Consider the following 16,237-nt stretch of genomic DNA (forward strand, 5'->3'; position numbering starts at 1 on the left):
CTAGAATTTTCCAATTTCGTGCAAGGAAGACTTTTTAGATAGATCACTTTCCGAGGTTGACAGTCTCGAATAGCGGCCCCATGATGGTCTGTTGTCTCTTACTCTCTGGACTACACGAGCATATCTTGCATCGGACTGAATGAGTTCAGCACGGGCCATTCCTATGCCAACCTCAGACGAGGCAGGGCTCGTGGTTGTTGGAGAGAAAGTGAGGTCTGGCTCGGACCTGCTTCGTCGACTAGCAAGAAGATTGTGGTCGACATGTGGACAACTCTGGTAGCTTGTCAGCAAAGTTTGTGACCGGGGGTCAACAATGCCGGTGAGGGAGAGTTCTTTCCGCAATAAGCTGCTCCTAAATTTGGATGAACTCGACCTTCGGCTCCTAGGCTTTCCCGGTGTATCTTCGTCTGAGGACGAAGAGTCAAGGTTCGTCATAGTCAGATCAACTTCACTGCAGACCGTCTGGTTGTCATCGTCAGAATCATAAGCCTCAGACTCTGAACTCGGTTCACCTGGTGCTTTATGGGAGGAGCTATATGGCCAAAACCTTGGATCTTCGTGAAGATAAGGACTTGAGAAGTCCATCACTGCTTGCCATGACTCAGAGTCAGTTTCGGAGTCTGTTGTGCTGACCTCCGATTCAACGTCACTAGGTGACTCATCTGCTGGACGCCCAGGTGGTCCGTCTTTAGGTCTAGAGAACCGTGCCTTAAGTTTTTGGACAGATGGAACCTCGTACTCATCACTTTCCTGTTTCTTTGGAGATTTTTCCATGAGCCAGCCATAATTTGCGTATGACGTTGGTCGAGATTTCCTGTACAGTTCTTCAAAACGAGTAACCATTGGAGGTGAACCTAGATATTCATCACGGGTTCGTCTGTACATGAGGCGAGTTGGCTTCATTTCCACTTCAGTTGAAGTGGACGGCTTCAGTGATGTTGCGCCATCTGGACTCGGATCATGTTCTGGACCTGTAAGTATTCGAGCACCACCAGCAGGAGAGCCTTTCTTATCAAACGGTATACCGAGCTTGTAAGCGGAAGTTTCCTTCTTAAACCATTCACTTGTGACATCCTCCGAATACTTCGACAATGGTTCACCAGCATCTACATCTGGGACGAATTGCGGTCCGTGCTCGAATCGCACAAAGCGTTGTGTACCAAAGGCTTCTCTAGATGGCGTTGTCCGTGGTGCCTTGAATGGCGTTCCCGTTGGCTCTGTCGAATCTTTGTCATCAACGAGATAGCTGATCAATGTAGTTTGGTCTTCAGAAACGATGACCCGTGACAAGCGTAGGTCGCGTCTTATTTTTTCAAGCTCATCAATGTGCGCACTTTCACTATCGATAAGCGAGTCAGGTTCAGAGAGCTCCGAAGAGTCACCGTCATCGTCGGTACGTGATCTATGAAGTGCCTGCATTGGTAGATAATTCTTCGTGGAGAATGTACTTGACGTTGTTGAGAGTGAGGATGTAGTAAAGGACTTTGTCGTCATCGCAGTAGTAAAGGTAGCTTCAGCTGTTGTTTGTTGGACAAGAATCATGCTACACCTAGGAGGCATGTTGTCCATAATCACTTTGTGCACTGTCGCGCTTGACTCATTGAATGACAAAGAACTGAGTTTGGTAAGTGCACGACTTTCTCGTGCTTGCAATTGAGTACTGGTGGACATCAATCGAGGTTCTTCTTGGCGAGGTATTTCTTGTATGGTTACCCTCTTCGGTGATTTCTTTTGAGGCGTGTCAGAGATGTGTTCAACCGAAATGTTTCGTCTAGGTGATAGAGATTCTAAACCTGGAGGAGCAGCTTCTACATCTGTTCTCGGCAAGTAAGACACTGGTGATATTGCTCGCTCGCATGTACGTTGCCGTCCCACGGGAAAGTACACGGGTGAATTAGCACCTTCCCTTGTCAGGGGACCAATTTGGACGATATGATCTGTGACGTCGGGACGCTTTTCAGGTTGAGATGCTCGATGTTCAAGACCAATACTTCTATCAGCCTCTGTTGCTGCGTGTGCTTGGTTCAAAGGAAAGGACTGCACTTGTCTGGTTACGTACACTCTTTGCTCTGGGCTCGTTTCCTTTTGCAGCCTACTAGGTACGGCGTAAACTTGCACGTCAACACTTGGTTCTGTGTATCTGTACTGAACTCCATACTCTCTTTGAGGTATAAATGTTTGTGACTGCTGATTTCCTCTAGGAAACTCTGTTTGTGTCATAGCAGGCCCATGTTGTTTCAGCTTCATTGTCGTTTCCTTTGATGCACTGGCGTATCTAGCCTGCACTGTTTGATGCACTTGTGGTGGTCGCATTTCAGCTTGCAAGGATTGGTTCAGTAATTGTGGCCGGTAGATATGTTGACTTCCGATATGAGACACATTTGTTATATCAGTTTGGGAAAAGGAGTGCTTGCTGATTGCCTTAGCTGGGGTGGTGCCTCGATCACTCGTTGTCGGTTGAGCCTGTGTCTTTGTATCCTTCTTATCTGATCGGTCCGTTGACGTACCTCTGGTGTTGCAGCGGGTTTGGGTTTGACATATCTCATCAATCTGAACTGGTTTTGTTTCCTCAATTTGCACACTCATGTCAACCACACTCACATTAACTTGAGTTGATGAGTTTGCAGGTGCAATAACACGCGGCAACGTACCTCGCTCGACTGTCACAGGTTTAACCTTAACCTCCGGTTCCTTAGGAGGCTCGAATTTAAGAGATTCCACTAAAAGTTCCTTTACCCGTTCTTGGATATATTCCTCTTTAATCTCTTCCCGTATGCGCGGTTCCAGTTCTTTTCGCAGAGTTACTTCGAGGTCTTCTCGCACAGTTTCCTCTATGTCATGCCTAATGCGTGGAGCAAACTCGACGATTAATTCTTCCCGATAATCATCATATATTTCCTCTCTGAGTTCATGAATAACGGTGTCCCTGAGTTCTTCTTTGAACTCTTCTTTCATTTCTAAGCTTAGTTGGTCACGTATGCTTGCTGTCAATTCAGCCGTGAGCTCATCAACTACCTCTTCTCTGATTTCATATCTAATCTCGTCTACGACCTCTTCTTTGATTTCATGTCTGATCTCGTCTACGAGCACATCATTTCGTTCCTCCTTTTGTGATGTTATATCAGGGCATTCCGGGAACAGAGAAGGAGGTTCTCGCAGAGGCTCTGCAGGTTGTACCAATGATGAGTCAGGGTGACTACCACTATCCGTTTTATCCACATCTGTCTGATCCATCTTTTCTACGTAGACTGGTTGAGCTTGGATGCTTCTATCGTCGACATTATGGTCAACAGGCGAGGTTGACTTATGATCCATAACCTGCTCTGGCACTGTTGATATACTGGTCATTAATGGTTTTATATCTTGTTTATACACAGATGCTAGTAACTCAGATCTCACATCATCTCTAACCTCGTTTATGATCTCCTCTCTGATTTCTTCGATTAGCTCCTCTTTGATCTCTCTCCGCAGTTCTTCCTTTGCTTCTCTGCGAATTTCATCCCGCAGTTTCATTCTTTCTTCCAAATTGATCGAAGGTTTTGGCTGTTGGAGCGGAACCAGTTCTTGATATTGCTGCGCAGTTGGAAGGACCATTTCTTCGACTTGGATTACCTGTTCATCACGGTCAGGTTTTGTTTGACTAAATTCGTCTTTTGATTTATGTCTTTTTGACTGCACTGATACTTCTGCAGAAACTGGGTGTATTTGAGCTCCTCTATCGAGGAGCTCAGTTATAACCGGCGAGGATGTTGACTCCCGCATATCCACTTTATGCTGTATGCCTGCCTCAGTATTGATTTGCAGCTTAGTACATTGAGATGATTGACTTTGACTCTGAGGACAAACCTGCAAGGTTCTGTCACTAAATTCTGTCTGCATAGCAGCTGTACCATATTCTTGGGAATCTGGCTTTACCAGTGACTCGGAGTCCTGCGTTTTCCTTGTCATCAAAGGTGAACTCTTCGCATCTTTGCCATGTGGTTTATCGTACTGAGTTGTTGTTGCTTCCATGACTGGCGATATCTGTGCTGGGAAATCTTTACCCTCTGTCGGAGTTGTTGATGTGTGGGATTCAAGCTTCTTCTTCATTATAGGAGAGTTTTGTTTGTCTGACGATGTAGTGACATGTTGGGAAATACCATCGATAGTTAAGACTGCAGCTTGACTCGAGAAATCTTTAAGGTTCGATGGTAACATCATTGTGCTCTGTTCTGTCGTCTGTTTCCTCTCAAAGATGGGTGAACTTGATTGTTCTACTACTCTACATTTCATCGATTGAGATTGTTCATCTGCTGTCTGGGGTAACACTTGGGATGCAAAATCTTGGCTCTTCAGCTCCTTACCCATTGTACTTTCGTCCACCATTTGCTTCCTAAGAGTATGGGGAGAGCTTATCTTTTCAGATGTTGCTGGAGTGGCCTGAGATATGGCATTACTTCCACTCTTCAGTTCCACCATAGTGCCCTCATCGCTAGTTGATTGCCGTTGTGCCGAGATAGGAGAGGTCATAGTGCTAGTCATAAGCACTTGTTGGTGTTGTGCTGAACCGTCTAAGGTTTCCGGTGTCGCTTGAGACGTTGTATCCCTATGATCACGTTCAACCGTGGCTACGTTCTCATGAACACTCGAACTTCTTATCTGGCATTCAGCGTTACTAGCAGTCTGAGGTAATGGTGTCGTTCCTCTGTGCAGTGCTTCTGTTAAGAGCTGGGAAGCTTGGTGCTGAACATCAGGTTGACTTTGCGCTGATCCATCAGCGTACATAATTCTTTTCATTGACGATGTTCTGTCTAGTACAGCTGGCTGAACCTGGACAGTGACATCATCACCAAGCTGATCTGGTAATGTGGAGCTTGCTTTGTCACTTCTGGAGGTTTCATGTTGACTGAGCATATCGCCCATTACAGGTGAAGATTGGGTAGCAAGTTCCTGTACGTCTGGCAGAGAAATAGCCGTGCTGACGTCACTAACTGCTCTCCTAGTCATAATGGGAGATGTCTTCATTTCGGACGTGATTTTCTGTTCAAGTTGTGTCTCCACGGCAGTAGTTGCGGGATTGACTTGTACCGAAAAGTTCTCAGCTCTTAGGGTCACCATTACACTTTCATCAGTAGCTGCTTTCCTCAGCAGCACAGGGGAGCTCATGCTTTCCTCTGTTTTAGGAGTTGATTGGGCAACAAAATTTTTCGACTCAGTTGGCGCCAGAAGTGGTGATGTTGATTTCTCCGTTGTTCCAAGCACAATTGACTGCGATGTTTCATCGGCCGTTTGGGGTATTACATGGGATGCAAAGTCTGTGCTATTTGGTTGCGCACTTACTGTACTCACGTCCACCATTTGCTTTCTGAGAGTATGAGGAGAGCTTATCTTTTCAGATGTTGCTGGAGTGGCCTGAGATATGGCATTACTTCCACTCTTCAGTTCCACCATAGTGCCCTCATCGCTAGTTGTTTGCCGTCGTGCCGAGATAGGAGAGGTCATCGTGGTAGTCATAAGCACTTGTTGGTGTTGTGCTGAACCGTCTGAGGTTTCCGGTGCCGCTTGAGACGTGGTATCCCTATGAGCACGTTCAACCGTGGCTACGTTCTCATGAACACTCGAACTTCTAATCTGGCATTCAGCGTTACTAGCAGTCTGAGGTAATGGTGTCGTTCCTCTGTGCAGTGCTTCTGTTAAGAGCTGGGAAGCTTGGTGCTGAACATCAGGTTGACTTTGCGCTGATCCATCAGCGTACATAATTCTTTTCATTGACGATGTTCTGTCTAGTACAGCTGGCTGAACCTGGACAGTGACATCATCACCAAGCTGATCTGGTAATGTGGAGCTTGCTTTGTCACTTCTGGAGGTTTCATGTTGACTGAGCATATCGCCCATTACAGGTGAAGATTGGGTAGCAAGTTCCTGTACGTCTGGCAGAGAAATAGCCGTGCTGACGTCACTAACTGCTCTCCTAGTCATAATGGGAGATGTCTTCATTTCGGACGTGATTTTCTGTTCAAGTTGTGTCTCCACGGCAGTAGTTGCGGGATTGACTTGTACCGAAAAGTTCTCAGCTCTTAGGGTCACCATTACACTTTCATCAGTAGCTGCTTTTCTCAGCAGCACAGGGGAGCTCATGCTTTCCTCTGTTTTAGGAGTTGATTGGGCAACAAAATTTTTCGACTCAGTTGGCGCCAGAAGTGGTGATGTTGATTTCTCCGTTGTTCCAAGCACAATTGACTGCGATGTTTCATCGGCCGTTTGGGGTATTACATGGGATGCAAAGTCTGTGCTATTTGGTTGCGCACTTACTGTACTCACGTCCACCATTTGCTTCCTAAGAGTATGAGGAGAGCTTATCTTTTCAGATGTTGCTGGAGTGGCCTGAGATATGGCATTACTTCCACTCTTCAGTTCCACCATAGTGCCCTCATCGCTAGTTGTTTGCCGTTGTGCCGAGATAGGAGAGGTCATCGTGGTAGTCATAAGCACTTGTTGGTGTTGTGCTGAACCGTCTGAGGTTTCCGGTGCCGCTTGAGACGTGGTATCCCTATGAGCACGTTCAACCGTGGCTACGTTCTCATGAACACTCGAACTTCTAATCTGGCATTCAGCGTTACTAGCAGTCTGAGGTAATGGTGTCGTTCCTCTGTGCAGTGCTTCTGTTAAGAGCTGGGAAGCTTGGTGCTGAACATCAGGTTGACTTTGCGCTGATCCATCAGCGTACATAATTCTTTTCATTGACGATGTTCTGTCTAGCACAGCTGGCTGAACCTGGACAGTGACATCATCACCAAGCTGATATGGTAATGTGGAGCTTGCTTTGTCACTTCTGGAGGTTTCATGTTGACTGAGCATATCGCCCATTAAAGGTGAAGATTGGGTAGCAAGTTCCTGTGCGTCTGGCAGAGAAATAGCCGTGCTGACGTCACTAACTGCTCTCCTAGTCATAATGGGTGATGTCTTCATTTCGGACGTGGTTTTCTGTTCAAGTTGTGTCCCGGCAGTAGAAGTTGCAGGATTGACTTGTACCGAAAAGCTGTCAGCTCTTTGTGTCACCATCACACTTTCATCTGCAGCTGCTTTTCTCACCAGCACAGGAGAGCACATACTTTCTGATGTGGAGGGAGCTGATTGAGTTAAGAAATCCTTTGACTCAATTGGTGTCATCATTGTGCCTTCATTTGCAGTAAACTTCCTCATCGGCAGTGGAGAGCTCATTGTAGATGTCGTATCGCTGCTCACTTGAACATACACATTGTCAGTTTTTCTCTTGAAAATTGGTGAGCTTGCCATATCAATCGTCAAAGGTGCTGCCTGAGTAGTACAGTCTTTCCCTTTGAAAGCAGTCATCATCGTGCTTCCATCTGACATCGTGGGTCTACTTTGTGTTTGAACATGCTTGGCCTCCGCAGGAATGGGAGAGTTTGCTCTGTCAGATGAAGAGACAATGGTATCATGCTGCAAGGAGCTGTCTTGTGTATCGACTGTATGCTGAGTAGCCGAATGGACAATGATTTTAGAGGTAAGGTCACTCTGAGTTGAGTGTGTCGCCTGGGTAGTATGAATCTGTATGCCCCTATCTTGTTGCCATTTGGCTGATGGGCCAGCTGCGCAATCAAGCATCATTGGTTGATTCTGTATAGACGCATCTACCCCAGAAATTCGTTGAGGTGTGGCATATGATTGGTCAAAACTTATCTGCATAACCGGGGCTTCAAATGACTGTATCGAAGGTCTTTCCATTGTCTCTACGAGACTATCAACGTATGTATCCCATGTAAAGTCCTCGAGTGAAATGCGGTCTGCCGGCAGATCACACAGATCAGGCACATCTTCATATTCATCACTAAAGTCAGCAAACAGCGGATCGGTTTGGGTAGAAGACACTTGCATTTCTCGTCTCTTGAATATTGGAGAACTTGCAAGGTCAGCACTTGTCGGCATCACCTGAACGGACATATCTGCAGCCTCAGTGGATTCATATTGACTGGGTGAATCTTCAACTGTACTAGTGCACTGAGCAGGTGAATCGATATGATCTACAGCGGCCAGCAAATCAGCGTCGGAACTTTCAGGCTTTGCAACCATTCCATGGTCCCTTACACTTGACAAAAATTGTGTCAGTGACTCTTGATTTCTCACCGCTGGTTTCACCTGAGCGTGTGATTCTACGTATGGAGGTCGAGATGTTTGTGTATTCGTTGTGTGTATACACTTGCCCGGAGTGTTGGTTGAAACTGCTGTCATGACTCTACGTTCCTGCCTAGGAGAAGTGTATGTAGAAGGTGGAGGGCTGTATTGGGCGCTTGTTGTGCTCTTTGAAACCACAGACGTTACGACACCCTCATCAATCATCAGTGGTTCGGCCTGCGTGAGTGAATCTGCTGTTTTAGCTGTTGTATGTTGCGTAGCTGTATCTCTCTTTATCGCACCAGGACTCTCTATTTTCACTTGAACTTCATTTGAAACCAGTTGATTTGTTTGTGTTATGGTAGCTTGCTCAATTGCCAGTGGCTGAAACTGCCCAGCGAAGTCGATACCAGTCGTTACGGTTTCAGTCGCTTCGTCCTCATTGTCTGCTGCAGTTTGCAGCTGCACGTCTTGGAAGAAGGCGTCTGTTTGTACCGGTGCATTAGCAAGTTGCTCAATTATGGTTTCTGTTTGTCTCTCTCGTCCGTCAAGAATGTAACTGACTGTACTCAAGTACATGGGGCCGTAGTCGGGTTCTTCAACTTGCACTTCTACTGATTCCATCCCTGTGGACACGGTCTGCGTAGATATTTCATCGTGTCCTATAAATGTGGTCGATGAAGATCTGTCCAGCATAGCGTTGGAATCTGTTTCAATGATTTTCTCCTTCATTTGTGTACTTAGAAACGAGACCGGTGTAACCTCTTCTTGTTGTACAACTGCTGGCACTATTTCTTCTATGTATTCTTCCGCGGTCGCATGACAGGACTTGTCACTCATATCAGGAATCATTACGGAAGTCCCTTCCTCCCTAGACTCATAGGTTATTTCTGATGATTTATCAGACGCTGGATAAGGTAGCGCATGCTGGATTGATATGTCTTGGACTTCTGCCTTCTTTTCAGGTAAGGTGAAAACAGATCGATCTTCACACACAACTGCCTTTCGTGTATCCGTTTGAGTTGTAGTACTGGCCACAACTCTGCGTTCAGTTTTTGTGCCTTGGGAAACTGGTTTGACAATTACTTGTGTAGGCTTACTTTCTTGCCTTCTAACGCTCGTTTCCGTTGTTTGGTCTGCTGACAGTGGTTTGATGTGGAGAGATTTGCTCATCAGCTCAGGACTGCTGACCTGTGTAAATCCTGGTCTTAATTTGGCCTTTACAGTTTCTGTTGCACGCTCACTTAATATTTTATTTTCAACCGCCTGGGATGATGCATCTTGACCCACGCTCTTACTCTGAGAAGATTTTTCAGTCATATCCTTGACTGGTGTTTGTAAGTCTCGATGAAGCGCCCGGGGCAGGATAGGCGAAGATGCTTTTTGTTCAGTTTGAATCTCCGGCTGCAATATTTGTGTTTGGGTATGACATTCGTTGGACTGCATATCAAATTGGGTGGTGACGTTTGCAATTTGTATGTGTTCTGTTGCTTGCGACTCACGATTTGAAACATTTGACACAAGCGGTGATGAAGACTGATCTAGACTTCTCGCAGTCGCCTGGCTAACTGAATCAGAGTGGCTTACTACATATTGGGTTGCTTCAGCCCGGTTTGTTGGCATCATCTGTGTCGTTTTCTCAATCTGCACATTTTGGGAGTCTGTGGCAGCATCCACCAAGGATTGAGGATGAGGTAGAGTTTGAGATTCCTGTCCTCTCTGCAGTGTGATGATTGGTGATGAGGCTCGTTGCTGTACAGAATGCAGCACTTGGACACCTAGATCGCCTTTCTCAATTTGGGACTGTGTAGGAACTTCGTGCTTCTCCATTTCATACTGAGTGGAAGACTCAGTTCCGGTAACCTCATATTGGCTTCCGCGTTCTAGCACCCTCGTTTTTTCATTGACTGTTTGACCAATGTGATGTACTAGTTTGGTCTCGTACTGTGTCGATATTTCTGTCTTGATTTTAGCTTCCTCCTTTGGTGTCTGCGATGATTGCGGTGTTACCAGTGTACTTGTTTGGTTCTGGAAGTCGGCTCGTCCAATGATGTCCTGTGTTCCTGCATTCTTGGATTGTACTTCAGTGTGAGTCATCTCATCTTCAGCCTCTACATCTCGTTGTACAGAGAAATCTTTTTTTTCAATCTCGTATTGAGTTGCAGTGGCAGTAATCCGTTGTATCACTTGAGCTGTCTGCATGTTCTGATGCACCTTTGCAACATCTTGAATAGATGCCTGCAAGGCTTGATTGTTCAAAATTACTGCCTTCGTAGAGAACGACTTATCTTCTCGGCTTAGGGTCGACTGGGTGCTGTTATTTCGAAGAACAAGTACACTTTGTGAAGCTTCATCTGATTTAGGTGTTTGTAGTAGTTCGGTCTGATTAACTTTGTGAATAGACATTGCTGCTGACATGAGTGTTGACTTATCAACAACCTCTGAGCTAGATTGGATATTTGCATTTTGGAATCCTTTCTCGTATTGCGTGGTACTTTCACGCATTATTCCTTCATACTGGATGCCGGTGCTTTCTACTTCCAATGCTCGTTGAGTAGCACTGTCGAAAGTAGTAACAATGGACTCGTGCTGAGTTCCGAAGCATCCTGTACTGGCACTTAGTTGCGTTGACGTGTCTGCTGTCGTCTTTTGTAGTTCTGTCTCCAGATACTGATGCTTAACACGTGGCAAAATTGGCGAGAGCGCTTGATGTGATACAGCGACAACGGCCTCTGACTGCTTTGCATTAGATCTGGAAAGAATTGGTGACGATGCCGTATTGAGTGTTTCTGCAGAGTTTTGCAAATCCACATCATTTTGTTGAGGTACGTTCTGGCTTCCACTTTCGGTTACTTCGAGAGAAATTTGGGTTTTGGCATCGTGGTCTTCCCTCTGGTAATCTGTCGCTTGATCTCTCAAAGATGAGCGTACCAGTAGTGGTGATGATGCCTGATGAACGGCAAGATAGCGCGTCTGGCTAGAAGAGTCCGTACACATGAAGTCAAGTTGAGAGGCAGTTTCTGTTACTTCCTTTTCACACTGCGAGGAGCTGTCAGCTTCGGTTTTCTCATACTGAGAAGAACTTTCCCGGTTCTGTCTCTCAAACTGAGACTCTGCATGCGCTTGCATCACTTTCGACTGGGTTACAACATCACTAAATTTCACAACATTTGTCTGTGACTCTCTGCTGGATATCTCAGGAAGAACGGGAGATGTTGTTTGCTCGGACAACTGAACTGGTTGAGATGTCTGCGAGACAAACGCCGCAGTGCGTCGTGGAAGAGGGGATGTCGCTTGATGGGAACCGACAGCACCATGTTGGAGAGATGCTTCTCTTACTGGATTATTACTCTGTGATTGTTGATGCAGAACCTTCCACTCATACTGTGACGCAACATCCGTTCCAATTATCTCTACTTGGGTAGTGCCATCCTGCTCATAAAGATGAGACTGACTGCCTTCACTCGTACCCCCAAGAACATACTGAGTAGAGATGTGTGTTTGCTGTGAATTCATTTGCAGTCCAAAGTCCCGTCCTTGCTCTTCATACTGAGCAGCGCTTTCAGTAGCCTTCACTTTGTATTGTGTAAAGTTATCGACACCGTATTTCTCTGGCTGTACGTATGAATCAGTCATGCTTGAGAGTGAACGCTCTGGTGTCTGCAGGGCTCTACTTGCTATCCTAAGTCTGACCGGGGATACTCCACGATGAGATGTTACAAGCTTCACTTGACTATGAGAATGTACCAAAGTCCTTTCAGTCTCAGGAGTCTGTGACAAAACATCTTCAGTACGGCCAGTAATAGGTGATGTTCCATTACTGCGCGTGTTGCTGTCATGCTGGACATAATTCTCTGATACTGGGTGTTTTGTAGCTTCAGATTGTGACGCCTTACTGGAAACCTTCGGCAATACCGGCGATGACGCTTGATCCATGGTTTTGTTTTCTGTCTGGCTTACTTGAAGTCCACGTCTGATATCATACTGGGTATATTCCTCGCTGACTTCTACAGATTCGTATTGACTGTAGACTTCTCGGACTGGAATATCAACTTGGGTTATACCATCTGTCATTTCATTCCAAGATTGAGTGACTTTGTCACTGATCGAGACATTTTGCTGCCCTGAAGTCTGAGTTTTGGCGACTGTGCTTTGCACAGCAGTCTGAAGTTGTTGCTGAGAGACTCGCTTAAGGACTGGAGAAGAAACTTGGTCTTGGGTGTTTACATTTGTCTGACTTGCACAATCTTCATGCGTAGTAAAGCACTCGGTTGATTTTTCATGAGCAGTCTTTTCATACTGGATGCTGCTGTCGGAGACACTCTCATGATACTGCGTTGTTACATGTTCGACACTAACACTTGACTGTGTCGATGTGTTGGTAAGTAGTTGGTCATATTGCGTGTGAGCTTGTACACATTCTGTAGTGTATTGGGTGTGGCTGTCACTCCGCAAGATAATATCTTCAGGCACAGCCCTAGTCAAGGGATGTTCAGCAGTAGGCACTATCAGTGCTTCGACTATTGGCGTATCAGCACTTGAAAGTACTTCGACTGGAGTTTGCGTTTCCTCATGGGTACCAGTAAGATCATACTGAGAGGTTCTCTCCTCAGTTAATGTGGTACATTGCGTCGAGTGACCCTGAGTGCTAATGCCATCAGCTTGGGTACAGCTTTCGGCTTGCTTTCGTTCATATTGCGTATTCGTGCTGATCTTTGCAATCTCTGCAGGCGTTGAGCCCTTCCCAGTACCTTTGACTTTGGCTTGGACGTGAACTTCTCTCTGCTTCAGGACATGTTGAGTGCTAGTGTCTGTCAATTTAACATCAGTATGAGTAGACGTATCACTGATAGATTTCTCATACTGTGTCGTCACGTCAGTCTCTGTGCGGTCAACAAATGTCGATATGTCTTCCCGCATTAACACATATTGGGTTGCTCCGTCGACTGTCGCAGCAGCGGTTGGTGTGGAGGTCTGAAGCGATCGGCCAGAGACACGTGGAAGAATCGGTGAAGATGCTTCATGTACAGTATCAGCAGAAGTTTGATTGCCAAAAGATTGTTGTTTCATTTCGTTCTGGGCTCCGGCATCTTGTTGATGTACGACATGTTGTGAAAATCCGTCCTTGTCTGACCTCTCATACTGTGTGGATGATGCTGGGTGCTGGATGTCATATTGCGCAGATTTATTTTCCGTTTCATACTCATCTTGGCTTGACATGTCAATTTGTTCAGATGCGTGTTGGATTGTCTTATTAGTCAATGCCACATTCATCTGACTTGACTTTTGCTTTGCCTCACTTTCATGCTGTGTAGACACGCTGGTATCCCCACGTACAAACTGCGTAAACGCTGCTTCGTGTTTTATCGTATACTGCGCTGATTGATCTCTTCTAGTCATTTCCACCACAGAAGTCTGGAGAGCCTGATGGTCCACACGCGGAATGATCGGTGATGAAGCTTCGTGATATTGCTTAGCCTTTGTTTGTGAACTAACTGACGTAGTCTCAACATCAAATTGTACATCTCGTTCCATCGAGTCAATTGTGTATTGAGAAGAGTTATCTTGTTCCGATTTCTGGTATTGAATGGCTGATTCTGGCTGCCTGAAGTCGTACTGTGACGCCCGTTCCTCTGCCCTGATCTCACTTTGACATGATCCATCAGTTGCCTCAAGTTCGTGCTGTGTCGTACGTTGTTGAACTGCTTGTATGTATTGTGTTGTGGCATCTCTATCAAGTCTCTCGTATTGCGTGTCTACAGAAGTGTTGCCCTTATCATATTGTGTAGACACGTCTTCCAGGTTTGTTTCATACTGTGTCGCATCGTTGCTCTTTAGAACTTGCACGGGCTTTGCTGTCTGAATTTCCCGGCCTTCAACACGTGGTAGAATGGGTGAGGAAGCCTGACTCAGAGAACGCGGTTTGCCGTCATACTGAGATGCAGCGTCCCTTTGGTTAACAACGTTCTGTGTCCAGCTATCTTCTCCCTCCCTTCTGTACTGAGTTGATGATTCAGATCGCTCTATTTCATACTGTGCAGCATTATCACTTGTTAACAGCGTGATTGGGGCAACGAGACTTGGCGTGATCTTTGCCGAAATAACGTGGACCTCATCAATGGGTGTTTGAGTTTGAATATTGTTACTGTCCACATTAAACTGATTGGATTTTTCAACTTGCACTGTAGTACACTGAGTTGATCCTTCGCGAATGACCTTGTCTTCGAACTGCACTGCGCTGTCTGTTCGATTCACGTCACATTCTGTTACCGCATCTGCCTTCTCCTGTTTCATGTCAGAGGTCTGAGATTCCCGCTCACGGAGAGTACGAGTTAAAGAATCTGACCCCCGATTATATTGCTTCACTTCATACTGCGAAGCTGCATCCTGTTGTTGACTCTCATATTGAGTGAATGTTTGTTGTTCTGACTTATCGCATTGTGATGAAGCACTGGCCTGCATTCTCTTTTGATCATACTGGTTGACTTTGTCAAATAACTCCCTTTCATGCTGGATCGAAGCATGTTGGCGTATGCTGATATGCGTCGCCATACTGGTCACGTGCTTAACCTCTACATTTGCTGTCTGTGATTCATGACTGGTTGAATTCACTCTCTCAGGTGAGGAACCGCGTGGCATGCTTTGGAATGTGGTCTGACTAGGGATTTCCTTGGTAACACTCTCCTGTGGAGAAGATGCCCTTTCCGTTGTAGTCATTGCTGTCTGGCAGACACTGTGTTCTTGTTTGGTGTCACACTGACTTGTCTTGCTGTCAATCTTAAGAAAATGTTGTGTGGTGCAATCGGCGACATTTCTTTCATATTGGGTAGCTCCACTGGACAATTCTGTGAGCTTATATGAATGTGTCTGCATAGATTCGTCAATTCCTCTAAACTGCACGGGGGATGAACCTCTCTCTGTACTCTGTGACAGTGCCTGGATTTCGGTATCTTTTGCTGATACACTGGCTTGAGTGGCAAGTGTACGTGTGACAATCCTAGGAATCTCAGACTCGGTGGCAACAATCTCAGGAGTGATTGGAGCAAAGTCGTCTATCACTGGTGTGGTGACAATTATCGGTTCCTGTTTATCAGTCTGGCTTTCATTCGCTCTTGAACGAGGAAGAATTGGTGAGGTCGTTCGCTCCCCTGTAAGCAGAGTTGTTTGGCTCTCATTCACCTGCATAGCCATCTCATATTGACTCACTGAATCACGAAGTGCCACTTTATGTTGTGATCCTGTTTCTTGCAACGTCTTCTCGACATGCGTGGCAATGTGAGCTCCTCTTGGCGCAATTAAGGAACCAACGTCTCTTCCGGTCACATTCTGCTGTGTGGCCTTGTCTTGTCCCATGACTTCATGTTGAGTCGCTGTAAATTTGCTTTCTGGTTGAATGGTTTGGTTGCTGTCATTTGATTTCCGAACAAGCAGAGGAGAAGATATACTTTCTGTTACTGGAACATCGTGTTGACAATCGATGTCCCTTTCATTTCGATCATACTGAGAAGAACACTCATTTGTTTCCTGACGGCTTAAAAGGGGTGTCTGCATTGACCGAGCCGCAGAACGAGGGAGGATGGGTGACAGTGCTTTTGTTATTGTGTCCATAAGGGTTTGCGTTCCTGCAGTTTCCAGGGCATCACGCACGACAGGTATTGGGGATGAAGACCTGTGTAGTTGGGAACTTGATACGGTTTGATTGTCAGAATGAGATAATGAAGATTCATACTGAGTGACTTTATCAGTTAACACAACGGTTTCAGCAGATCGAGTCTGGACATTTACAGCTGAAGTAACAATGTTAGTCGGTGATGATGCTCGATGAGCGGCAGTGACATCAGCTTGGTTCACGGAATCACGTTGCTTGATATAAGCTTGGGTAAATCTATGGGAAACAGGCGTTGGTTTCTTTGTAGGCGTTTGTGATTCTCTCTGTGTTTTCCGCGGAAGTATGGGAGATACAGCTTTCATAATAGTGGTGAATGCTGTTTGAGTGAGGGAATCTTCATGTTGATATTCATGCTGACTTGAACTATCTATAACAGTCGTACTGCCATCTTGCGTTTGGGACTCGTGGTTAGAATGAATTGGTGTAACAGGTGAAGTTGATCTTGGTACCGAACTT

The 16,237-nt window shown here is 45.8% G+C and overlaps 1 protein-coding gene across 1 annotated transcript in view; it reads right to left on the reverse strand.

Moving 5' to 3' along the window:
- Positions 1-16,237, reverse strand: part of LOC140240520 (uncharacterized) — a 35,802-nt gene continuing 19,565 nt past the window's right edge. The window contains exons 5-7 of the mRNA XM_072320287.1: positions 5,242-16,234; positions 1,058-5,151; positions 1-952 (exon numbers count right to left, since the gene is read on the reverse strand). Coding sequence (XP_072176388.1) covers positions 1-952; positions 1,058-5,151; positions 5,242-16,234 — 16,039 coding nt within the window. The remainder of the gene's footprint in view (positions 953-1,057; positions 5,152-5,241; positions 16,235-16,237) is intronic.

Source organism: Diadema setosum, chromosome 17, assembly GCF_964275005.1.
Source record: "Diadema setosum chromosome 17, eeDiaSeto1, whole genome shotgun sequence".
Classification (NCBI taxonomy): domain Eukaryota; kingdom Metazoa; phylum Echinodermata; class Echinoidea; order Diadematoida; family Diadematidae; genus Diadema; species Diadema setosum.